At 39.8% G+C, this 27500-nt stretch overlaps 1 protein-coding gene across 1 annotated transcript in view; it reads left to right on the forward strand.

The window, feature by feature from the left end:
* The window catches only part of LOC133652725 (alpha-1,6-mannosylglycoprotein 6-beta-N-acetylglucosaminyltransferase B-like), a 651209-nt gene that overhangs the window by 571400 nt on the left and 52309 nt on the right, over positions 1-27500 (forward strand). The window contains exon 9 of the mRNA XM_062051777.1: positions 27096-27227. Coding sequence (XP_061907761.1) covers positions 27096-27227 — 132 coding nt within the window. The remainder of the gene's footprint in view (positions 1-27095; positions 27228-27500) is intronic.

A 27500-nucleotide genomic window follows, 5' to 3' on the forward strand; every position in this document is an offset into this window, starting at 1 on the left:
TGTATATTGTACATATTACATATTGTTATGAAGGTGTCTGTTACTACATTATATATATACTTGCAGTGTGTATATTGTACATATTACGTATTGTTATGAAGGTGTCTGTTACTACATTATATATATACTTGTTGTGTGTGTATATTGTACCTATTGTTATGAAGGTGTCTCTTACTACATTATATATATACTTGCAGACTCTAAACCAGAATACCACCCCCAGGAATTGTTGGTATTCGTCCTTGTTTTTGTTTCTCCAGCACGTTGTCGTCTCTAATTGCCAGCAGTCATGCTCGCTGGTTTTACGGAGAAGCCACTGGCAGCGTCCTGCACAGGCACCCCTTGAGCAGCGTGCATGATGCCACTTTACTGCGCCTAAAGGACAGGATAAGCAGCAAGGATCAATGGTTTTTATGTGTTTTCTTAACTATAGCACGGGGTGAGGATGAATTAATAAGGATAATAAAACTAGTTGGAGTCGTAATGTTGATGGTAGCATTGCAATATCCATTTTTCACCTGCGGCAATGTCCTTTTTGACTTAATCAGATTAACTTGTGTGCTTATGGGATATCTACTTGGTGCTAAATCATCAATACATATAGATCCACTTGCATTACTGATGGATTTTTATTTAAACATTTCAGTAAATGTTGGAAAGAAATTCATTAATGAACGTATTGAAGTCTTGCTCAGAGTGTTGGCATAGTAACTAGGGATGAGCACCTGAGAATCGATACTGATACTCGTGTGTGTGTTCATAAATAAATTGTTTTTGATTTGAAAATATAATTTTATTGCAACATTTAAACATGGTATAATTATAACTAATGTCCAGTTATGTTTTATTTTCATAATATCATTAGCAAGTATACAATTAAGTTACACTTACAGTTGCAAGTCCAAGACGTTAGATGGCCGTAGTGTATAGTTTTCTGTTTTTTTGTTGCGCCCTAAAATATACTGTAAGCATAGTACTTATTACGCACCCTCTGTTTGTAACGTGCATCTTAGTTGTAGTTTTCATTAACACATTTGGAGGTGTGGAAATGCCATGAAAAATCGCTAATGCTAATCAGTAGTATGTCAATAGTGAAGCCAACGTATATTAGCATCAAGCTAGCGCATTTTTTTGGAAAGGTGGAGCCTTACTTTACTTGGTTTGAAGCGTTCTTTGGGGGTCACGTTCCTTGTTGGGAAGGAAAATTGCAACGTTACCTAAAGGTAGTTTGGCTGAGTCCGCTCTCAGTGCTGCTGGAGTGATCGGCAAGTGCCGAAGTGTGTCGGCAATTGGCCGTGATGTCACTTCCAACCCAGGTAGCGTAACATAGCACCGTTGGGTTTTACTTAAATCAGTGTCAGGTCGGACCGGCGGGATTCGATCAGTGCCAAAAAAGTACCATATTCAGTCAGTGCCAAAAAAATACCATATACGGTCGGTGCCCAAAATTTCCAGATTCGGTCAGTAACAAAGTACTACATTTGGTCAATGCCAAAAAAGTACCAAATTCAGTCGGTGCGAAAAAAAAGTACCAGATTCGGTCAATGCCAAAAAAAATACCATATTCGGTCAATGCCAAAAAAAACACCATATTCGGTCCACGCCAAAAAAGTACCATGTTTGGTCAGTGCAAAAAAAGTACCATATTCGATCAGTGCCAAAAAAGTCCCAGATTTGGTCAGTGCGAAAAAAGTCCCAGATTCGGTCAATGCCAAAAAAATGTCCCAGATTCGGTCTGTGACAAAAAAGTCCCAGATTCTGTCAGTGCCAAAAAAGTACCATATTTGTTCGGTGCCAAAAAAGCATCATATTTGGTCAGTGCCAAAAAAGTACCATATTCAGTCAGTGCCAAAAAAGTACCACTTTCGATCAGTGCCAAAAAAAATACCATATTCGGTCCATGCCAAAAAAGTACCATATTCGGTCGGTGCCAAAAAAGTACCATATTCGATCAGTGCCAAAAAAGTACCATATTCAGTCAATGCAAAAAAAGTCCCAGATTCGGTCAGTGCCAAAAAAGTATCGTATTCGGTCAGTGCCAAAAAAGTATCGTATTCGGTCAGTGCCAAAAAAGTACCGTATTCGATCAGTGCCAAAAAAGTACCAGATTCAGTTAGTGCCAAAAAAGTACCATTTTCGATCAGTGCCAAAAAAGTACCATATTCGGTCAATGCAAAATAAGTCCCAGATTCGGTCAGTGCCAAAAAAGTACCATATTCGATCAGTGCCAAAAAAGTACCATATTCGATCAGTGCCAAAAAAGTACCAGATTCAGTCAGTGCCAAAAAAGTACCATATTCGATCAGTGCCAAAAAAGTACCAGATTCAGTCAGTGCCAAAAAAGTACCATATTCGACCAGTGCCAAAAAAGTACCATATTCGGTCAATGCAAAAAAAGTCCCAGATTCGGTCAGTGCCAAAAAAGTACCATATTTGATCAGTGCCAAAAAAGTATCAGATTCGGTCAGTGCCAAAAAAATACCATATTTGATCAGTGCCAAAAAAAGTACCAGATTCAGTCAGTGCCAAAAAAGTACCATATTCTATCAGTGCCAAAAAAGTACCAGATTCAGTCAGTGGCAAAAAAGTACCATATTCGATCAGTGCCATAAAAGTACCATATTCGGTCAATGCAAAAAAAGTCCCAGATTCGGTCAGTGCTAAAAAAGTACCATATTTGATCAGTGCCAAAAAAGTATCGGATTCAGTCAGTGCCAAAAAAGTACCATATTCGGTCATTGCCAAAAAAGTACCATATTGGGACAGTGCCAAAAAAGTACTAGATTCAGTCAGTGCCAAAAAAGTACCATATTCGATCAGTGCCAAAAAAGTACCATATTCGATCAGTGCCAAAAAAGTACCAGATTCAGTCAGTGCCAAAAAAGTACCATATTCGATCAGTGCCAAAAAAGTACCAAATTCAGTCAGTGCCAAAAAAGTACCATATTCGATCAGTGCCAAAAAAGTACCATATTCGGTCAATGCAAAAAAAGTCCCAGATTCGGTCAGTGCCAACAAAGTACCATATTTGATCAATGCCAAAAAAGTATCGAATTCAGTCAGTGCCAAAAAAGTACCATATTCGGTCATTGCCAAAAAAGTACCATATTGGGACAGTTCCAAAAAAGTACTAGATTCAGTCAGTGCCAAAATAGTACCATATTCGGTCATTGCCAAAAAAGTACCATATTGGGACAGTCCCAAAAAAGTACTAGATTCAGTCAGTGCCAAAAAAGTACCATATTCGGTCATTGCCAAAAAAGTACCATATTGGGACAGTGCCAAAAAAGTCCCATATTCGGACAGTGCCAAAAAAGTACTGGATTCGGACAGTGCCAAAAAAGTACTGGATTCGGTCAGTGCCTAAAGATTTCAATTTTCAGGTGATCAGACATTGTCTTTTTCAGGACATATTTAGTCGGGATGTGACTATTACAACAACTCGTTTCAGAATCGATTCCCCATTCAAGGCATTCAGGCAATATATTATTCTTGGTATATAAATGATGAAACCTTATTGAAAAAGGTTTAGTGTTTCCACAGACTAAAAAAAGGCGAAGAAAAATGATACGTATTTCTCAATACAAAACTGTTACGACTACCGACATATTTTTCCTGTTCCATTATATAGTTTTTTTGTATTTAAATAAAAAGTACCATATTCGGTCAGTGCCAACAAAGTACCATATTCGGTCAGTGCCGAAAATCCTGACTACCTCTACCTCTATCCTGGCTTGTCTCCCAGTTCCTACCGCTGAAGACCATCCCCACACCATGATGCTGCCACCACCACGCTTCACTGTAGGAATGGTATTGACCTGGTGATGAGTGGTGCCTGGTTTCCTCCAAACGTGAGAAACCACATAATTTAGTTTCTCATGGTCTGAGAGTCTTTCAGGTGCAATTTGGCAAACTTTTTTACGAAGAAATGGCTTCCATCTGGCCGCACTACCATACAGGCCTGATTGGTGGGTTGCTGCGGAGATGGTTGTCCTTCTGGAAGGTTCTCCTCTCTCCACCATATATGCATTACCCAAAAATGTTTGGGAAAAGAATAAGTTTCCATATATTAGGCGCACTGGACTATACGTCGCAGTTATGTATGTTGTGAAATGAGTTATTTACAAAGAAAGACTCTGTAAATGTATATTTACGTACCGTCATTGTTTTCAAATGGTGTCTGTAACACGGCAGTAAAACGGTGGATCAAACAAAACAGAAGTCATCGTCACGGACCCACTAGCTGCGGAAGCTAGCTCTCCAATCAGCTTAACAGACTCATAAACTCTACGGTGACGTTTTGGTGAATTTACTGAGGAATTTGTGAAACTGGAACAATACAAAAAGAATGCCATTGTAAGTTAATCGTACTAACACAGGTACTCGTAAATCTGTTAGCATGTTAGCTATTGCTAACGATGCTAGCTTGATTAAATTACGATAGCACGTACAAATATGTATGAAAACACTTCTACAGCCATCACACATGGGACGGTTTAGTAAGTCAGAATAGTTTTAGTTATATTGTAAAACTTAGAAAAGATACGCTCTGATGGCAAAAAAAAAAAAGCAGTTACAGTAAATAGGACACTGCAGCACCTTCAGTTAGCAAACTGGTCCAAAAGATGGCACCATAGCACAGACAATAGAACACCTTCCCAGCATATTTGCTTTTTAAAAAAAAAAAGTTTTCTTCATGGTCGGCAGTGGAAAAAAAAATCATAAATTTTTAACACCGTCTTATAAGCCGCAGGGTTCAAAGTGTATGGGAAAAAAAGTAACAGCTTATAGTCCTGCATTTTCGGCAATCATCCTTTTTTTTTTTTAGTTTGAATAGGTTTGCAAAAAAAAAACAACTTTTCACTTTGTCATTATAGGGTATTGTGTATCGAATTTTGAGGACACAAAATGAATGTATTCCATTTTGGAATAAGGCTGTGATATAACCAAGTAGAATAAGTGAAGCGCTGTGAATACTTCCTGGTTGCGCTGTAAAGGGACCTGTCATTCGTTCACATTTGACATGCTTTTCCTCGTGCAAAACAAACCCCCCAAAAGAAAAAAAAAAGTAATAAAATGTCAGCTGGGTCTTTTCTTGAACAAATTGCTTAAGCCAGACTCTGACCCAGAGTGCAGGTCCATGATGGCACACTCTGGCGAGCGATCATATTGTTGATTTGTGTAAACTACGCATGATCTATTTTTAATTCATCATCTGACACCCACCTCATATATTCAAATTGAAATGTTCCTTTCATTACGATATTAACGGCAGATAAAATACTGTTTTATTGCAGTGTAGTTTCTGAAGAAATGACATTTAATCATGCAGGAAGAAGGATGTGTCATTAATAACACCGCAGCAGCAGTGATGAATGAACAAGAAAAGGAAGTGGGCTGCTCATTGGCAGATTAATGATGACATCGTGGCGCCCGGTCTCGGCGGTGGCGTGACAGCTGGTGACTGGAGCGAGGAAACAAACATGCAAATGTTGTCATTCGGAGACATTCCTGATGTCTTTAAATGCGTCCAGCGAGACTTTCTTTTTGCACGGAATGTCCTAATCTATTCTTTTTCCTACTTTGCTGTCCTGTGGTTTTTGCAAGCAGCATCTGCGTGCTGCTTTGCAATTTCCCTACGACTTTTCGACGTCAATTATCATTATGTGAGTACCTGACTAGGCCCATTAAAAGAGTCCCCACTACTTTCTATTCCAAGTATGGTATTATAATTTTTTAAGAATAATTTATGGGGTAATTAGTAGGGCTGCGAATCTTTGGGTGTCCCACGATTTGATTCAATATCGATTCTTGGGGTCACGATTCGATTCAAAATCGATTTTTTTTTAATTCAACGCGATTCTCGATTCAAAAACGATATTTTCCCGATTCAAAATTATTCTCTATTCATTCAATACATAGGATTTCAACAGGATCTACCCCAGTCTGCTGACATGCAAGCAGAGTAGTAGATTTTTGTAAAAAGCTTTTATAATTGTAAAGGGAAATGTTTTATTAACTGATTGCAATAATGTAAATTTGTTTTAACTATTAAATGAACCAAAAATATGACTTATTTTATCTTTGTGAAAATATTGGACACAGTGTGTTGTCAAGCTTATGAGATGGGATGCAAGTCTAAGCCACTGTGACACTATTGTTCTTTATTAACATTTTTTATAAATGTCTAATGATAATGTCAATGAGGGATTTTTAATCACTGCTATGTTGAAATTGTAACTAATATTGATACTGTTGTTGATAATATTCATTTTTGTTTCACTACTTTTGGTTTGTTCTGTGTCGTGTTTGCAGTTCTGAGTGTTGCTGGGTCGGGTTTGGTTTTGGAATTGGATTGCATTGTTATGGTATTGCTGTGTATTGTTTTGTTGGATTGATTAATTAAAAAATAAAAATAAAAATACAAAAATAATGAAAAAATATATATATATTTTTTTAAATCGACTTTTTAAAAATGAAAATCGATTCTGAATCGCACAACGTGAGAATCGCGATTCGAATTCGAATCGATTTTTTCCCACACCCTAGTAATTAGTCAGTGTCATGTACTGGCCTTGTCCCCTTCTCTCGAGCTGAAGGGTGGCGTGTTTGTGTGTGAAAGATCAAGAATGATGCTGGTGATGATTGTTGAACAAGGACTACTTTATTGAATGAGCAAGCATCACAACTAGGGATGTATACCGAATATCGGTATTTTTTGGTACCGGTTTCTAATTAGGTGCGTGAAGATTCTGGACAAACGATACTATCGGTCCTGTGGTAATTTGCCTTCAGCTTTTCAACATCAATTATCATTATTTGATTATCTGACTAGGCTCATTAAAAGAGTCCCCACTACTTTCTATTCCAAGCATGTATTACCATTTTTAAGAAGAATTTATGGGGTAATCAGTCAGTGTCATGTACTGGCCTTGCCACCTTCTCTCGAGCTGAAGGGTGGCGTGGTTGTGTGTGACGAATCAAGGATTATGCCGGTGATGATTGTTGAACAAGGACTACTTTATTGAACAAGCAAGCATCACAACTAGGGATGTATACCGAGTACCGGTATTTTTTGGTACCTGTAACTATCCCATAACCCCGAAGGGTTGTGGGGGCACCACAGATGATCTGTTGACCAGCTCTCTCCATCCCTCTCTGTCCTCAGCAGCTCTCATTGCCTCAGTGAGTTTCAAGTGAGTCCATTCTCCGATGTTATCTTCCCATCTTTTCTTTTGTCTCCCTTGTCTCCTGCCACCATGTACGGTGCCTTGCGGGATGGTTTTTGCAAGGCCTGAGGATCTGGTGATGTGTCCGTACCACCTCAGTTTCCACTTTGACGGTGGTGAGCAGGTCATCATGTGGGCCGATGGCTTGGCTGATCTTTTGCCGGACTTTTTCGTTTGTGACATCTTGGGTGACATCATGAGTCTTCTGTAGCATCTCATCTCCATGCTTTGAATTCTCTTCTGCAGCTCTGCTGTAAGGGTCCATGTTTCACAGGCGTAAAGGAAGATCGACATTAACAAGTGAGCGCTGTCATCTCACCTTTGGTGCCAGACTGATGTTTGTGTCTTTCCATATGGGCTTGAGCTTTGCCAGGGCAGCAGTTGTTTAAACACTTCTGGCAAGGACTTCCCGTTTGGATCCTTCATCGGACACGATTGCTCCGAGGTACTTCAAGCTCGACACCGTGTCCAGTGCCTGTCCATTGACTTTGATGTCTGAACGGATGCCATTGTTGTTGGTCATCATTTAGTTTTTTTCAGCATGGATTTCCATTCCATAGGCTCAGGAGGTGGTATCAAGCCTTTCAACTAGACTGGCAAGTTCTTTCTTCTCCAGCTAGTCCATCGATATCATCTGCAAAACGGAGTTTGGTGATTGGTCTGCCTCCAATGCTGATACTTCCTTCATGATCTGCCAGGGCATAAATAATGATAAATGATAAATGGGTTATACTTGTATAGCGCTTTTCTACCTTCAAGGTACTCAAAGCGCTTTGACAGTATTTCCACATTTACCCATTCACACACTGATGGAGGGAGCTGCCATGCAAGGCGCTAACCAGCACCCATCAGAGGCAAAGGGTGAAGTGTCTTGCCCAAGGACACAACGGACGTGACTAGGAAGGTAGAAGGTGAGAATTGAACCCCAGTAACCAGCAACACTCCGATTGCTGGCACAGCCACTCTACCAACTTCGCCACGCCGTCCCTCTCCGTCATGATACGCTCCAGAAAGATGTTGAAGAGAATGGGAGCGAGAAGGCATCCTAGGCGCACTCCAATTGTTGTCCTGAACCAGTCTCCGATAGCTCCGTTGTTGAGAACTGTGCTGGTAGCTTTTTTGTACAGATGTTGAATGACTCTGACAAGGTTAGGACTGATGTTATATTTCCTCATGGCTGCCCACAGTGCAGCATGCCATACCCGTACTGGTACTGGTTCCTAATTAGGTCCGTTAAGATTCTGGACAGGGCAGCATGGTGGAACAGGGGTTAGTGCATGTGCCTCAATACGAAGGTCCTGAGTAGTCCTGAGTTCAATCCCGGGCTCGGGATCTTTCTGTGTGAAGTTTGCATGTTCTCCCCGTGACTGCGTGGGTTCCCTCCGGGTACTCAGGCTTCCTCCCACCTCCAAAGACATGCACCTGGGGATAGGTTGATTGGCAACACTAAATTGGCCCTAGTGTGTGAATGGTTGTCTGTATATCTGTGTTGGCCCTGCGATGAGGTGGCAACTTGACCAGGGTGTACCCCGCCTTCCGCCCGAATGCAGCTGAGATGGGCTCCAGCACCCCCCGCGACCCCAAAAGGGACAAGGGGTAGAAAATGGACTGATGGAAGATTCTGGACAAACGATACTATCGGTTCTGTGGTTTTTGCAAGCAGCATCTGCATGCTGCTTTGCAATTTGCCTACAGCTTTTCGACGTCAATTATCATTATGTGAGTACCTGACTAGGCTCATTAAAAGAGTCCCCACTACTTTCTATTCCAAGCATGGTATTACAATTTTTTAAGAAGAATTTATGGGATAATCAGTCAGTGTCATGTACTGGCCTTGTCACCTGCTCTTGAGCTGAAGGGTGGCGTGGTTGGGTGTGAAGGATCATTGATGATGCTGGTGATGATTGTTGAACAAGGACTACTTTATTGAACAAGCAAGCATCACAACTAGGGATGTATACGAGTACCGGTATTTTTTTTCCTAAATAGGTCCGTTAATATTCTGGACGAATGATAATACCGCGGTTTTTGCAAGCAGCATGTGCATGCTGCTTTTCAATTTGCCTACGGCTTTTTGACGTCAATTATCTTCATGTGAGTAGTGAATTAGTAAAATGAATTATATTTATATAGCGCTTTTTCTCTAGTGACTCAAAGCGCTTTACATAGTGAAACCCAATATCTAAGTTACATTTAAACCAGTGTGGGTGGCACTGGGAGCAGGTGGGTAAAGTGTCTTGCCCAAGGACACAACAGCAGTGACTAGGATGGCGGAAGCGGGGATCGAACCTGCAACCCTCAAGTTGCTGGCACGGCCACTCTACCAACCGAGCTATACCGCCCCAACTGACTAGGCTTATTATAATAGTCCCCACTGATTTCTATTCCAAGCATGGTATACAATTTTTTAAGAAGAATTTATGGGGTAATCAGTCAGTGTCGTCTCCTGGCCTCGTCACCTTATCTCGAGCTGAAGGGTGGGGTAGTTGTGTGTGAAGGATCAAGGATGATGCTGGTGATGATTGCTGAACAAGGACTACTTTATTGAACAAGCAAGCGTCACAACTAGGGATGTACACTGATTACCGGTATTTTTTTTCCTAATTAGATGCGTGAAGATTCTGGACAAACGATACTATCGGTCCTGTGGTTTTTGCAAGCAGCATCTCCGTGCTGCTTTGCAATTTGCCTACAGCTTTTCGACGTCAATTATCATTATGTGAGTACCTGACTAGGCCCATTAGCTGCCGGCTGTGGCTGCAGAGGCTCGTGGTAGTAATGGAGCTTTTTTGGCAAATAACTCGGTCAATTGTGAACATTTCTCAGTTTACTTGCAGCGTAGTCACTCAAAAAAGCATCATAATAATCCCCTCAACTACTCCAAAAAACGGATTAACTCGCTTGATTATAAAGACAATATAACATACATCCGTAAACGTGGATGCATATGCAAAAGTGCAATATATTTATCTGTATAGTAATCTATTTATTTATATCTGCACCTTCTTTTGTAAATGCACACACTCTGCACCTTATTGCTCTTTCATCCTGCACCACCACGAGCTAATGCAACAAAATGCACAAAACTGTAAAGTTCAAATTTAAATGATAATAAAGGAAGTCTAAGTCTAACTAAATGAGTCTCCACTACTTTATATTCCAAGCATGGTATTACAATTTTTTAAGAAGTATTTATGGGGTAATCAGTCAGTGTCGTCTCCTGGCCTTGTCACCTTATTTTGAGCCGAAGGGTGGCGTGGTTGTGTGTGAAGGATCAAGGATGATGCGGGTGATGATTGTTGAACCAAGACTACTTTATTAATCAAGCCAATATCACAACGAGGGATGTACAGTGAGTACCTGTATTTTTTTTCCTAATTAGGTCTATGAAGCTGCGGCTGCTACACATTTAAATCAGCTTGGAATAATGACAACTAAGGAAGCAACACCACACAAAAGTTTGTAACACCACAATATTTCCTCCTTAAAAGTTCCTCAAATTCAAGCACGCTGTGTCAGTTTGAAGTGAACGCACTTTATTCACCACGAGTCTTGACCACGTTTTATCAACCACCGTCTTTGCGATCCATTAAGCCACGAGCCAATACAAATCCACTCAAAAAAGGGAACAATTGAGGTAATATAATAATCCATAAAGTTGCTTTGAAGCAAGATAGCATCCACTGTCAGGTCTCCATTGCTTGAATGTGTTTCAGTTCCCTCTGTCTCTTGACTACAAACTGGAAATTACATACGAGTAAGAGTACCAATAATATGGTATCGATAAAATCCTAACGATATACGTCCGTAATCACAACAGGTCCAGTCCAAACTATATATTTCCGCCAAACACCCATCTTTATAGCCCTTGTCTTCCCCCCTTCTTTTTTCTTCGTCAACTCCTTTATTCCATAATTGACTCACACGCGTCTCAGCCTTTGACCCTTAGCCTTTGGGCTGTTAACGAGTTCTGTATAAAGCGAGGGTCACAGGGTCAATAAACAATCGACCTACTGCTGACCTTTGTGCTGGCAGAAAGTAGGACTATGATGTTTTCTTTTCATCTGATACCCCTGAGATCCTGACTCTCTAAAGCAGGGGTGGGCAATTAATTTTTACCGGGGGCCGCATGAGCAACCCGAGCACTGCTGGAGGGCCACATCGACAATATTTCAATTAAATGTTGCTCAATATTATTTTTGATGTATACCGTAAGATAATAAATAATAATAATAATAATAATAATAATAATAATAATAATAATAATAATAATAATAATAATAATAATTAATAATACTTTCATTTAACCTAACTTAACTTTATACCAAAAGCACTGCTTTTGAAATCATTTGTACCCCTTTCAGAGGTCACATTTAGTTCCCCTTAAACATCCTCATGTTGCACAATGAAATGTAAGCATAGGATGAAGTGTGCATTCCTGTAACTTTCTCTAGTAACAGCATTCCATGATTAATATAAATAAATTAACATTAATAATAAATTACAGTAAAATAAGCACACGTATGACTGAGGAGTCATAGTGTAACTTTGTGTGGTGTTTGAGTTGTCCAACTTTTTGTGTGGCCATAAACGCACCAGTGGTTTAGAGGTATGCGTGTTGGTGACAGATGCGTGTTGGTTTTGGCCTGGTTTGTACGGCAGAAAATGACTAGTTTTTCGAGATAGAAGTGTTTTACTCATGTTTTTGGTGTGGTTATGGCCGAATATAAACAGTTTTGCTCAATAAAGTGATCAATATAATTCCTGGCCTCGAAGCATCTCGATAGACGTTACAATAATTGAACGGTGTTGACAAACACCGTTAGGGCCGCTTGTTGTCATTGTCACTCAGAGTTGCATTGCAAAATTACACAGAATAAATGTGTTTATTTTGTTTAGAATTCAGATGGGTTTGATTTGGTGCGCGGCATATATTTGCTGTGCGCAGAGGACGCTTGAGCAGTGCGCAATAGCGCAGGCGCGCACCTTAGAGGGAACGTTGCTTGGCAGTCCATGTCTTGTTGGAAACACGCCATTCGTCATCAACTTTTCTCTTTTTAGCGTCTCGGGTGTAAACCGTGCATCACTTGTCGCTGTGCACCTTCACTCACAGGTTACACCCGGACATACGCCCATAAAGAACACTTTTCAAAATAAAAGCAGCACAGTTGTATTGCGCGCACGACATAGATGTTTTTTCAACTTTATTTTGTAATTTGTGATTGCAGCTGTTCACATTCACTCACAATCACGCATGCGCATACGTCCACACGGAAGTAATACAAATAACGCTTTTCAAAGCAAAAGCAGCACCGTTGTATTGCACACTCGACATAGATACTTTTTAAAATGTATTTTGTAATTTATAATTGGCCTCACGCAAGCTGGACAGGGACGCACAAAGGGCCGGATGAGGCCCGCGGGCCGCAGAATGCCCAGGTCTGCTCTAAAGTTTAGAGCAGGGGTAAAATCATGGTATGATAACCTAAAAATGTGGTTTAATAACTTAAAAATAAAGACAACTTCAGGTTGTTTTCTTTGTTTTTCTTTGGCCAAAAATAGCTGATTGCTTGCACCTGCGCTAATTGGAGTAGCGGCAGCTAATCCAGGAAGCGCTTTAAATCAGCTGACACGTCTTCCTCAAACAAGTGTCGTGTGTGTCGTGGGTTACACTTGAATTGATATCGCGACATCCATTTATTTGTCTATAAAATTGTTATAAGTATACCTCTGCATGGCTTTGTATTCTTAAGTTCAAGTTAAAGTACCAATGATTGTCACACACACACTAGGTGTGGTGAAATGTGTCCTCTGCATTTGACCCATCCCCTTATCACCCCCTGGGAAGTGAGGGGAGCAGTGGGCAGCAGCAGTGCCGCGCCCGGGAATCATTTTTGGTGATTTAACCCCCAATTCCAACCCTTGATGCTGAGTGCCAAGCAGGGAGATAATGGGTCCCATTTTTATAGTCTTTGGTATGACTCGGCTGGGGTTTGAACTCACAACCTACCGATCTCAGGGCGGACACTCTTACCACAGAAAATAAATATACAGTAGATCAAAATTGCAAAAAATAACTTCATTAACATTAGTCTGTAACAGACAATTTGTTGTTATTGCATGTAAACATACCAAGTGTTTGCGTGAGGGGCGGCCACTTTGGGTTTACGGTGCTAAAGGGGGGGGGAGTCTTGTGTTTGGGGCCCCCGGAATTTGGTGCTATGACTTCCCCGATCACGGTATCGAACAGAACGGCGAGAACTAGATCACATCCGTAACAACCTAGCACTTGTTGCTAGTGTAGCGTTGTTTTTTCTTTGTTTTTTGTTTTTTTACTGCGAGCGTGCTAACTATCGAGCTAAAAACCCCTATGTGAGGTTTACGCTGGCAGAGTTGGGGACGAAAGGAGCAATGGGATTCTCCCGGGAGCAAAGTGCGCTTCTATCACCGTCTCCAAACTATTTAATGCACTTTTAATCCCTTTTAGTATTACTTCCTGTGGATTTGCATATTTCCAATTAAAGCTGCGAGCGGATCTGCGGATCTCTCAGGAGCAATGTCACGTAACACTTCACTCCGAGTCGCCGTAATACTACACGGGCGTCTGCGCTGACGCTCCTCAGCATTAGGCACGCTGCGTGGTTTAAATACTGTCGTCGACGGTTCAAATGGAGGCTCTAATGTCTACTTTAGCACGGCAAAAAGATGATCTACCGAGCCATCGCGCCAAAATGGTGTTACGTGAATGGATAAGCACGGATATCCACTGACAGCTGACATATTAATTATTACACCCATTGTGGTCACTGCGGTCGGCAGCCATTCAAAGGCTATTTTCTGCTAATAAAAAAAGCTTTTATAGTAAAAAAAAAAAAAACTGCCAACAGTGAAATGTCCTTTTTTTTTTTTTACAGGGTGTTACTGTAAATGCAATTCTGGTGACTAAGCTGACAGATTGTCACAGTGTTAAAATACTTTGTTGTTGTTTTTACAGGGTCTTATTGTCAATGGGGAAAAATGGTACCACTGTTTGTTTGTTTTTACTGTAAAATACTGGCAACTAAGATGGCAGTTTTGTTACTGTAAAATCGACGGCCATTTTTACAGTGTTTTATTTGAAGTGGAAAAACTGATACCACTGTTTATTTTTACGGGAGAGTCTTGGCAACTGAGCGTCCGGTTTTATACCGAGAAATATACGGTCGTCGTTTTCACAGTGTGTCACTGTAAATGGGAAAATGGTACGAGTGTTATTTTTTTTTTACAGTAAAATTCTAGCAACTGAGCTGCGGCTGTTTTTAACAATGGGTTTACTGTAAATGGAAAAACAGTATGGTAAATTCCGGACTATGAGCCGCTACTTTTTTCCTACACTTTGAACGTTGCGGCTTACAAAATGGCGCAGCTAATTTATGCATTTACCTTCGCCGCCGGCCATAATAAAAATAGTTGACAAAACTAAACAGCAAACTGAAAATGTGTGTTATTGTTTGTGCTATGGCGGCATCTTTTGGAAGAGTTTGCGCATTCCAGGTGCTGCCATTCCATTTAGTGCTTTCAACCAGTCTACGGTTCTACTCGTACGGATTCGTCATTCATCACTCCAAGCAACGTTTGTAAGTTTTACAATATAACTAAAACAATTCTTACTTATTAACCGTCCCATGTGTGATGTCTGTAGGAGTGTTTTTAAGCATATTTGTACGTGCTATCGTAATGTAATCAAGCTAACACCGTTAGCAATAGCTAACATTTGTCTTTGTTAGTATTAATAACTTACAACAGCATTCTTTTTGTATTGTTTCAGTTTCATAAATTCCTCAGTAAATTCACCAAAATGTCACCGTGGAGTTATTGAGTCAGTTCAGCTGATTGGAGAACCAGCTTTCATCCATGACGATGACTTCTGTTTTTTTTTTTGGATCAGCCGTTTTACTGCCATGTTACAGACATCGTTTGTAAACAATTAAGGTATGTAAATATAACACAATATTTTTGTGTAAATAACACATTTCACAACATATACATATATATATATATATATATATATATATATATATATATATATATATATATATATATATATATATATATATATATATATATATATATATATATATATATATATATATATATATATATATATATATATATATGCATGCAACTAATATAGTGATACTGTAAATGGGAAAATGCTACCACTGTTTTTTTTTTTCTATTATTTTTTCTAGCAACTGAGCTGCGGTTGTTTTTAACAATGTGTTTACTGTAAATGGAAAAACAATACGGTAAATTCCGGACTATAAGCCGCCACTTTTTTTCTTACACTTTGAACTTTTCGGCTTAAAAAATGGTGCGGCTGATTTATGCATTTTTCTTCTTGTTCCAGTTTCTCAATTTCCTCAGTAAATTTACCAAAAAGTCACCGTGGAGTTATTGAGTCTGTTTAGCTGATTGGAGAGCTAGCTTCCACAGCTAGTGGGTCCATGACGATGACTTCTGTTTTGTTTGATCAGCCGTTTTACTGCCGTGTTACAGACACCATTTGGAAAGAATTAAGTTAAAGGTAAAGTACCAACGATTGTCACACACACACTAGGTGTGGCGAAATTATTCTCTGCATTTGACCCATCACTCTTGATCACCCCCTGGGAGGTGAGGGGAGCAGTGAGCAGCAGTGATGGCCGCGCCCGGGAATCATTTTTGGTGATTCAACCCCCAATTCCAACCCTTGATGCTGAGTGCCAAGCAGGGAGGTAATGGGTCCCATTTTTATAGTCTTTGGTATGACTCGGCCGGGGTTTGAACTCACAACCTACCGATCTCAGGGCGGACACTCTAACCACTAGGCTACTGAGTAGGTCTGTAAAAAGGTATGTAAATAAACATTTACAAAATATTGATGTGTAAATAACTCCTTTCACAACGTATATATCTGCGGCTTATAGTCAGGTGCGGCTAATATATGGAAAATATAAGCCGCAAAATACAGTACTACTATTTTTTACAGTAAAATTCTGGCGACTGAGCTGCTATTTCTTTTTTTTTTTTTTTTTTACATAAAATCTACGATTGTCGTTTTACAGTGCGTTACACTAAATGAAAAAAAAAAATAGAACAATTTCACATTACAGTACAATCCCAACGACTGAGCTGCCAGTTTGTGTATTTTACTGTAAAATCTACAGTGGGGTCAGTAGGGAAGAAACCTTAAAGTAGGTCATCATAATTGGTGCATCAAAGGGATAATAACTCATCTTGTCGACAAGCAGTGTGTGTGTGTGTGTGTGTGTGTGTGTGTGTGTGTGTGTGTGTGTGTGTGTGTGTGTGTGTGTGTGTGTGTGTGTGTGTGTGTGTGTGTGTGTGTGTGTGTGTGTGTGTGTTCCATATAAAGGACAGATTGTGCAGGTGTGTATTCTAAAAACATGTAATGAACAAACAGAATGTGCTGATTTTCAAAGGCTGCCATTAAAAGACCCTACCTCTTAAAAAACACACATTTTTACCCTTTATGTACTCAAAAGAACACACTTTATGGATCCTGTATTTTACAATCACATTAATGTTTTTTTCCCTCAACTCATTTTTACAAGTTGTTTCTTTTTTCAGGAGTTTTTTGTGTGTTATTTGTACTCGTGCAGCATCATGTGTTCTGAATAAAGCGCATGCAGCTTTTAGTAGTTGCATACTGTATGTGTGATGAAGTGCACTTCAAGGTATATTAATTATGTACACAACTCGACTGGGTCATGTGACACATCTCTGTCTTTTTCTTTATTCCGCTCCATGCATGTGAGGGAGTTGGTGTACAGAACAGGATGTTTTTGTCAGGGAAAAAAAGACAGATTTTTGGTTTTTGCCACATTTGACGAAGTCCTTGTTGCTAGGCAGAGTTAATTGGGCTCAGCCGGGCCTCCAGCACAGAATAATCGGACACGTTTATTTTGTTATTGCATAATCGAGTCAATATAAGACTCCGAAAAAAACAAAATGAATGCCTTTTAATTAGCGGCGTCAACATTTTCCACTTGCGATACGATACCGATGTTCTTCTGATACGATATCAGCAAGACTCGTAGGCAGGGCGATTAATAGATATCACAGAAGAGACGTCAGCGCTGTGGAGTTTGTCGGTGGAATCGTGAAAATAAGAAACTAATATTTTCACGGTGATCGAAACGACTACTAATGTAGGATGCAGAGACGAGCAGCGGCGTGCAGGTACAATTTTTTAATGATGAAAAAAATAAGGTAGCACAGCAAGTGGAATGAATGGAGTCTTGCATCTAACAATTGGATCCGATTTCGACTCCTGGAGTGCCGATTCTGCACGATTCCAGAATATGACAGATTCTCGCAATGTATTATTTGGTCAAATGATTATTTTGAAGCTTTTTCAGACAAAGTACAGGTTAGTAATACATATTCTGGTCGCATGGAGATGGCCTAAAACTGTATTTTTTAAAATGTATTCTTATTTAATTATTAAAAATGTTTTAAATATATATTTTTTTGGTGGGAGGTTATGCTTGTTTTAAATTGTTTTTTGAAAATGATGAATCGATATTGGAGTAATAATTATCGTCTCTCTGCCACTGACTGGTGCACATTTCTTCCAGCAAACATCAGTTGCTAGCTAGCTCGGCGGCGCCGATGGTCTTAAAAAAGGTGATTCGAGATGTTGCGCTGTAGACTGCGACTCAAAATATTTAGTACGTTTCATTGCATTATTTCTAGTGTAATACATCTGATATTGTCTATTAGAAAACACATTGATGTGTTTGTTGCTTAAAAAACATGATCGTAATGGTGAGGAAAAAAAATGCTATTCGATTTTCATCCAATATCATTTAGCCCTAGTGGTATGTTAGAAAAGGTTTGATAAAGTGGAAGAAAAAAAAAACTACATTCATTAAAGGCCTACTGAAATTATTTTTTAAAATTCAAACGGGAATAGCAGATCCATTCTATGTGTCATACTTGATCATTTCGCGATATTGCCATATTTTTGCTGAAAGGATTTAGTAGAGAAAATCGACGATAAAGTTCGCAACTTTTGCTCGCTGATAAAAAAAAAACCTTGCCCCTACCGGAAGTAGCGTGACGTCACAAGCGGTAGTGCTGCTCACAATTCCCCGTTGTTTACAATGGAGCGAGAGGTATTAGGAGCGAGAAAGTGACGATTACCCCATTAATTTGAGCGAGGATGAACGATTCGTGGATGAGGCACGTTAGAGTGAAGAACTAGAGGCAGTGCCGGACGTATCTTTTTTCGCTCTGACCGTAACTTAGGTACAAGCTGGCTCATTGGATTCCACACTCTCTCCTTTTTCTATTGTGGATCACGGATTTGTATTTTAAACCACCTCGGATACTATATCCTCTTGAAAATGAGAGTTGAGCACGCGAAATGGACATTCAGAGTGACTTTTATCTCCACGACAATACATCGGTGACACACTTAGCTACTGAGCTAACGTGATAGCATCGTTCTCAAATGCAGATAGAAACAAAAGAAATAAACCCCTGACTGGAAGGATAGACAGAAGATCAACAATACTATTAAACCATGTACATGTAACTACACGGTTACATCAACAGCCGTGCTCACCTGCGTTCCAGCGATCGGCGGCGCGACGAAAGACTTCACCCATCATCGACGAAGCTCTTAGCATGAGCTAACGTGATAGCATCTGTCTCAAATGCAGATAGAAACAAAATAAATAAATCCCTGACTGGAAGGATAGACTGAAGATCAACAATACTACTATCAGGAGACACCGAACCAAACACTGGACATGTAAATCCACGGTTAATGTGTATTCGACGCCTGTCGAAGCCTAGCAATGCTGTTGCTAACGACGCTAACTTAACAACGGGACCTCGTCAGAGCTATGATAAAAACATTAGCGCTCCACCTACGCCAGCCAGCCCTCCTCAGCTCATCAACACCCGTGCTCACCTGCGTTCCAGCATTTGACGATGCGGTCGGCGGCCCGGAGACGTAGGAAGTCAAGGTGAGTTCGCCGCTAGCGCGTCTGCTATCCAAGTCAAAGTCCTCCTTGTTGTGTTGCTACAGCCAGCCGCATACACAGATCCCACCTACAACGTTCTTCTTTGCAGCCTCCATTGTTTATTAAAATTGCAAAAGATTCACCAACACAGATGTCCAGAATACTGTGGAATTTTGTCGAAGAAAACAGAGCTCTGTGTATTGTGTCCAATATGGTCCAAACACTTCCGTGGATCTCTCGACGTCACGCGCATACGTCATCCTCCAAAGGCGTTTTCAACCGGAAGTTTAGCGGGAAATTTAAAATTGCACTTTATAAGTTAACCCGGCCGTATTGGCATGTGTTGCAATGTTAAGATTTCATCGTTGATGTATAAACTATCAGACTGCGTGGTCTGTAGTAGTGGGTTTCAGTAGGCCTTTAAGTTAAACTCATGACGCAGTAAATTGAATGATGCGGACACGTTTGATACTTTCCAGTACGCTTTTGCCTTGGAGACTTTGTACGTGTAAGTATTTTTTGATATGATCTGTATTGGCACAGACTGGGTCCCAGAAAAAAAAACATGTTAGGTTAATAAGCACATATACACATGTTGACACAGAAACCACAGGACTTGCAACAGGAGGGGAGGTCTGAATGTGCCAGCCACTAAGGGGCGCTGCTTCGTTGTCCTTCATACCACGTGGGGGTCAAGCCGTGGGAAAGAGGTTGGGTGGGGGTATGCGTGCATATGTGGCCATGGTCCATAGTTTGTGTGTTAAGTCTGTAGGCCTTGGAGTCGTTCTGCAAGCGATGGCAAAGGAACAGAGTTTATCTTTCCAGGTGTGGTTGACAGGAAGTAGTTTGTTTCGACTTCGCTGCACTGTCCTCCACGGGAGTCTCGAAGGAACTACCTAGCCAAGTCGCAACCAGGGAAAACAATCAAGATTAGAATGGTTGTTCGAGCGAAAACAATTCAAAATGGTCTGTTTCTGGTCCTCAAATTCCTCCAATAATTTGTGGCACCTACTCAGAATGGCTGCTAGCACCTTCCAATTTGTCGATACAGGGCAACGCTTACTCCAATCAGCAGATGTCCTGTTATCATGATTCCAAATAGGTAGATATCTTCAGCGTCCTCGACTGTAATTGGCGCCAGGCAGTAGGCACTCCGCTTCTCCCAAGAGTCCGACGTGTGTCCAGCAACAACCGCTCCGACAGGACAAGTTCCCCTGTCAATTTTGTTGAGAGGGCAGGTGATCAATTCCATTGTTCAGATGTTGGAGAGCAGTGATAAAAGAGGCAACAAGAAAGTTAATCGACACAGGACGAGACAACGAGGCAAGCAGGGCAGACACGGAGAGGGGAGGGTGTGCGACCGCCTTTGCCAAGAGTCAAGATAGAACGCAACTATAATAATTTGATACTTGTTTGTACTGACAAATGTGCTGTTTTATTGTTCAATGATTATTACCCTTGCCTAGCTTGTGTGCTATTGTGTGATTATCTGCTGCGTAGCTGTTAGCTCCTGGTAGCCTACAGCCTAGCATGTTTACCTTTTGTAAATGACTTTACTAAAATAGAGGTTGTGTACTTATTGAAGGATATTTAGATGTTAACTGGCTGTCCAGCTTTGCACAAGAAAAAAAAAAGCTGCAGGACTGCTTGTATCGCACATGATATCACACACAAGTAAACATGCTACAGGACTGCTTGTATCCAACATGATATCACACATAAGTAAATACGCTGCAGGACTACTTGTATCGCACATGATATCGCACACAAGAAAACGCGTTGTAGGACTGCTTTTATTGCACATGATATCACAGACACAAGTAAATAATGCAGGACTGCTTGTATTGGACATGATATCGCACACAAGTAAACACTGCAGGACTGCTTGTATCCCACATGATATCAGACATAAGTAAATACGCTGCAGGACTGCTTGTATCTCACATGATATCGCACACAAGAAAACACGTTGTAGGAATGCTTGTATCGTACATAATATCAATCATAAGTAAATATGCTGCATGACTGCTTGTATCGCACATGATATCGCACACAAGAAAACGCGTTGTAGGACTGCTTGTATCGCACATGATGTCACACATAAGTAAATACGATGCAGGACTGCTTGTATCACACATGATATTGGACACAATTAAACACTGCAGGACTTCTTGTATCGGACATGATATCACACACAAGTAAACACGCTGCAGGACTGCTTGTATCAGACACACAAGTAAACACGCTGCAGGACTGCTTGTATCACAAATGATATTGCACACAAGTAAACACGCTGCAGGACTGCTTGTATCACACAAGATATCACACAAGTAAACACACTGCAGGACTGCTTGTATCGGACATGATATTGCACACAAGTAAACGTGTTGTAGGACTGCTTGTATCGCACATGATATCGCACACGAGTAAACACTGCAGGACTGTGTATCGGACATGATATCGCACACAAGTAAACACTGCAGGACTGCTTGTATCGCAAATGATATTGCACACAAGTAAACATGTTGCAGGACTGCTTGTAACGCACATGATTTCACACACAAGTAAACACGCTGCAGGCCTGCTTGTATGTACATGATATCTCACACAAGTAAACGTGTTGTAGGACTGCTTGTATCGCACATGATATCGCACACAAGTAAACATGTTGTATGACTACTCGTATCGGACATGATATCACACACAAGTAAACACGTTGTAGGACTGCTTGTATCGGACATGATATCGCACACAAGTAAACGCATTGTAGGACTGCTTGTATCGCTCGCACATGATTTTGCACACATGTAAACACTGCAGAATTGCTTGTATCGGACATGATATCGCACACAAGTACACACTACAGGACTGCTTGTATCGGACTTGATATCACACACAAGTAAACATGGTGCAGGACTGCTTGCATCGCACATGATATCGCACATAGGTAAACACGTTGTATGATTGATTATATCGCACATGATATCACACACAATTAAACACTGCAGGACTTCTTTTATTGGACATGGTATCACACACAAATAAACACTCTGCAGGATTGCTTGTATCGCACATGATATCACACACAAGAAACACGCTGCAAGACTGCTTGTATCGGACACACAAGTAAACACACTGCAGGACTGCTTGTATCACACATGATATCACACAAGTAAACACGCTGCAGGAATGCTTGTATCGCACATGATATCGCACACAACACGTTGTAGGACTGCTTGTATCGCACATGATATCGCACATAGGTAAATGCGTTGTAGGACTGCTTGTATCGTACATAATATTGTACAGAAGTAAACACTGCAGGACTGCTTGTATCAGACATGATATCGCACACAAGTAAACACTGCAGGACTGCTTGTATTGGACATGATATCACACACACGTAAACTTGTTGCAGGACTGCTTGTAACACACATGATATCACACAAGTAAACATGCTGCAGGACTTTTTGTATCGCACACAATTAAATGCGTTGTATGACTCTATCACACATGATATCGCACACGAGTAAACACTGCAGGACTGCTTGTATCAGACTTGATATCACACACAAGTAAACAATGCAGGACTGCTTGTATCGGACATGATATCCCACACAAGTAAACATACTGCAGGACTGCTTGTATAGGACATGATATCAGACATAAACATGCTGCAGGACTGCTTGTATCGCACATGATATCACACACAAACAAGCTGCAGGACTGTTTGTATCTGACACGATATCACAAGTAAACGCGCTGCAGGACTGCTTGTATCGCAACTTTGACATGCAAACCTATGTCATCCGACACTTGTTTTTTTTTTATTGCTATGGGATCGGATGGAGACCTGAAATCAATATCAGACCGATACCCAATATCAACATTGGACCGATACACAAGTACTTGTCATGGCTCAGGAGACGCAGTGCCCTGCAGACAAATGAACTGTGGCGACAGCTTCCACTCAAGTGATGAAAGACACATTAGGGTGAAGTCATGACCACAACTCTGCATTCCTGCTGGTTGTTAGTCAAGTCCTTCATGTGAGGAAGATGCAAACTGCAGCACTCACTGAGGCAACATTTGCACAACCTGGCAAGACCATGAAGGCATCACGACCAGCACAGATAACACTTGAATGCATCACAGTGTGCTGTCAAAAGTGTGTGTGTGCGTGCTTGTGTGCGTGCGTGCGTGCGTGTGGGTGTTCTTGTATTTCTACGCTTCTTGAGACACCAACAAGTAAAAGTAGCTTCCATATGAGGAGGTGTGAACAAGTGATGACCTAAATCATGATCCCAATACGGAAAACCATTGCATCTAATAGAGAATGTCTCATTTGCACCCCTGGTGGTGAAATCTATCAAAATGAGGGTGGTCACAAAAAGGACGGATTTTTCAAATTGACTGTGTGTCGCTTTTAAAACTGCTCCCCCTCTGGCCAACGCGAGAGAGAGCGAGAGAGAGAGAGAGAGAGAGAGAGAGAGAGAGAGAGAGAGAGAGAGAGAGAGAGAGAGAGAGAGAGAGAGAGAGAGAGAGAGAGAGAGAGAGAATGTAATAACTTTAAGTAAATAAAAAATGTAAATAAAATAAATAACTAAAAGCAGTCTTTTTCGCACAATGTGTCAACTTTTTTCTTATAAAATTGGGAATATTTTCTCATATTCTTTATGTTTCTGTAATATTGGAATATTATCTCGTAAAATTATTACTTTTTAATGTAAAATGGGGACATTTGTCATGTAAAATTCAGACTTTTATCACAATATTTCCAATTTTTTCATTAAAACAGTGACATTTTTTGAGTACAAGGACTTATGTCATAATTTTGCAGAGTAAAATTCCCATTATTATTATTATAATATTGCTGAAATTTTAAGGCTTATTATAAAAATTGTGACTTTTGTCGAGTAAAATTACGACCCCTTTTCATAAAATTGCCAAAATATTAAGCTTTTCTTGTAAAACTGTGACTGTTATTGAGTAAAATTCCAACTTTTATCATGATATTGCACAAATGTTCCATTTATCTTGTCAACTTTTGACTTGCGTTGAGTAAAATGACGACTTTTATTATAATACTGCCAACACTCTAAGTTTTTCTTGTGAAATTGTGACCTTTTTCTTGTGAAATTCCAACTCGTTGCTCACAACAAGCTTTTTTATATGTGCATAGTATGTATATATTATTAATGTTGTAAATACACATCTTTATATATATCTAGAAAGGGTGGTCCTAAAGAGGTAAGCATTATTCGGAGGTCTCAAGAACGTAAGAAATACAAGAGTGTATGTGTGTGTGTACGTGTGTGTGAGTGTGTGTGTGTGAGTGTATGTGCGTGTGTGTGTGTGTGTGTGTGTGTGTGTGTGTGTGTGTATGTGTGTGTGTGTGTGTGAGAGCCCAAACTAACATTGTAGACAAACTAGGCGGCTCCCCTATCGCCGCACTTATATGCTCTTTGTGCGCTCCAACGGCCTTGCCGCCATCTTCTTGACACACACACACTGTAGACACATCGATCTGTTGGAACACAAATATTCTATAGTCTGATGGAAACTGGCTGTTTAATTGTCTTTGTACAATGACTGTGACACATCTTGTATGGACACTAATAATGGCTGGAAGTTGATAAATGTGTTGTGTTGTTTATCTGAACTTGTTGAGTTAGTCCTCACCTTGTCAAACTCTCCCCAAACTTGTGTTATTAACTATTATAAGGATGTTATTAACGTGTTATTATTCATAACTAGCCCCCCCACCTTGCTAAAATCTCCCCAAATGTGTTCCATTTGTTCGTGCTGCAAAATGTGTGTGTCTAATATAGTTTGTTCCATTTGTTTGTGCTGCAAAATGTTTGTGTCTAATATAGTTTGTTCCAGTTGTTCATGCTGCAAAATGTTTGTGTCTAATATGTTTGTTCCATTGGTTCATGCTGCAAAATGTTTGTGTCTAATATATATGTTCCATTTCTTTGTGCTGCAAAATGTTTGTCTAATATAGTTTGTTCCATTTGTTCATGCTGCAAAATGTTTGTGTCTAATATAGTTTGTTCAATTTGTTTGTGCTGCACAATGTTTTTGTCCATTATAGTTTTTGTTAATAACTATTATGATTATGTTATTGACGTGTTATTATTCATAACTATCCCCCCCCCCCTTTCTAAAATCTCCCCAAATGTGTTCCATTTGTTTGTGCTGCAAAATGTTTGTGTCTAATATAGTTTGTTCAATTTATTTGTGCCGCACAATGTTTTTGTTCATAATAGGTTTTGTTCTTAACTATTATGATTATGTTATTGACGTGTTATTATTCATAACCAGCCCCCCCACCCACACCTTGCTAAAATCTCCCCAAATGTGTTCCATTTGTTCATGCTGCAAAATGTTTGTGTCTAACATAGTTTGTTCAATTTGTTTGTGCTTCACAATGTTTTTGTCCATTATAGTTTTTGTTATTAACTATTATGATTATGTTATTGATGTGTTATTGTTCATAAATAGCCCCCTCACCTTGTCAAACTTTCCCCAAACTTGTTCCATTTGTTTGTGCTGCAAAATGTTAATTTTTAATATAGCTGTGTTATTAACTATTATTTTATTAATGTGTTATTATTCATAACTAGCCCCCCCCCCCCCCACCTTGTCGCCCCAAATTTGTTCCATTTGTTTGTTTCGCAAAATGTTTGTGTCTAATATAGTTGTTAACTATTATAATTATGTTATTAATGCCCTCCCCCACACACTTTGTCAAACTCCCCTAATGTGTTCCCTTTGTTCCATTATGTTTTTGTTATTAACATGTTATTATTCATAACCAGCCCCTGCACCTTGTTAAAATCTCCCCTAATGTGTTCCATTTGTTTGTGCTGCAAAATGTTTGTTTCTCTTATAGTTTTTGTCATTAACTATTATGATTATGTTATATGTTATATGTTTTATATATATATATATATATATATATATATATATATATATATATATATATATATATATATATATATATATATATATATATATATATATATATATATATATATATATTATTTATTATTTTTTAAATTTATTTATTTTTCAAATTATTCATTACCTTGTCTCATTTGTTTGTGCTGCAACATTTTTTTTTTGTCTATTATAGGGTTTTGTTATTACCATTTTATTACACATGACCAGCCCCATAAAACCTTTTGCAGCACAAAAAAATGGGACAAATCTAAGGAGATTTTGACAAGGTATGTAATGAATAATAACACGTTAATAACATGAAAACCATAAAACCTTAACATGCAATTCATAATAATAAACCAAAACATTTTGCAGCACCAACGTAACAAACAAATGGGACACATTTGTAGAGATTTGTATGTGAGTTACTTTCGTAGAAATGATCCGATCAGACCCAAAATGTAATCTCGTGCTCTTTAACCCATTTCGGACATTTCCTCAAAGTTTTCTCAAAAAGTTCCCGTCACTTTTCCAGCTATTTTTAGCGTAATGAAATAGAAAAGGAGTGAACACTCTTGTCAGTCTCCACTATCTTTGTCTCTGTGGGCGGAGGTGGGGTGGCTAGCATACACCCACAAAAACATAAACAAAAGGTAACTTGGTAGAAATGGTCTGGATCAGCCCCAAAATCTAATCACGAGTTCTTTATTTCCATTTCTGATGTTTCCTGAAAGTCGAGTGACAATCCTTCCCAAATATTTTGAATGATGCGGCTAACAAGTCAACAAAAATGTCGGCGATCATAGGCAGATATCGGACTGGCGCTGCGTTGATGCACACCGGGAAGTCGCGGTAGATACTGTTCGGTCTGTGATCTCTGTGGCGAACGATGTCGTGTCTGCAGGTTTTTGGGGGTCCCTCCTGGTAGAGGAAGCTGCCCTCTGAGCGGCCCGCTGCCCTTTGACCTCATCTACACGGACTACCACGGCCTGAAGCAGATGAAGCAGCATTTGGGGCTGTCACTGAAGAAGCACAAGTCAGTACTTTGATCTTCCTCCCTGTATCGTGTCTAATAAGAAATATCATATTTTGTTTTCTTGTTGGTCTTATGATTCCTCTTTTCACATTTATTCATGTACCAGAGACACCTTTCTTGTTTGATACCACCATGCCACCCCTTGTTTTTATCACATTGTTATCAAAAATATAATAATTATCATATTTTACTGCTCTGTAACATGTTTTCTTGTTGTTTGATACCGGCCCTATGGTTCCTCTTTTCACATTTATTCATGTACCAAAGGCGCGT

Source organism: Entelurus aequoreus, linkage group LG06 (genome assembly GCF_033978785.1).
Source record: "Entelurus aequoreus isolate RoL-2023_Sb linkage group LG06, RoL_Eaeq_v1.1, whole genome shotgun sequence".
Lineage (NCBI taxonomy): Eukaryota > Metazoa > Chordata > Actinopteri > Syngnathiformes > Syngnathidae > Entelurus > Entelurus aequoreus.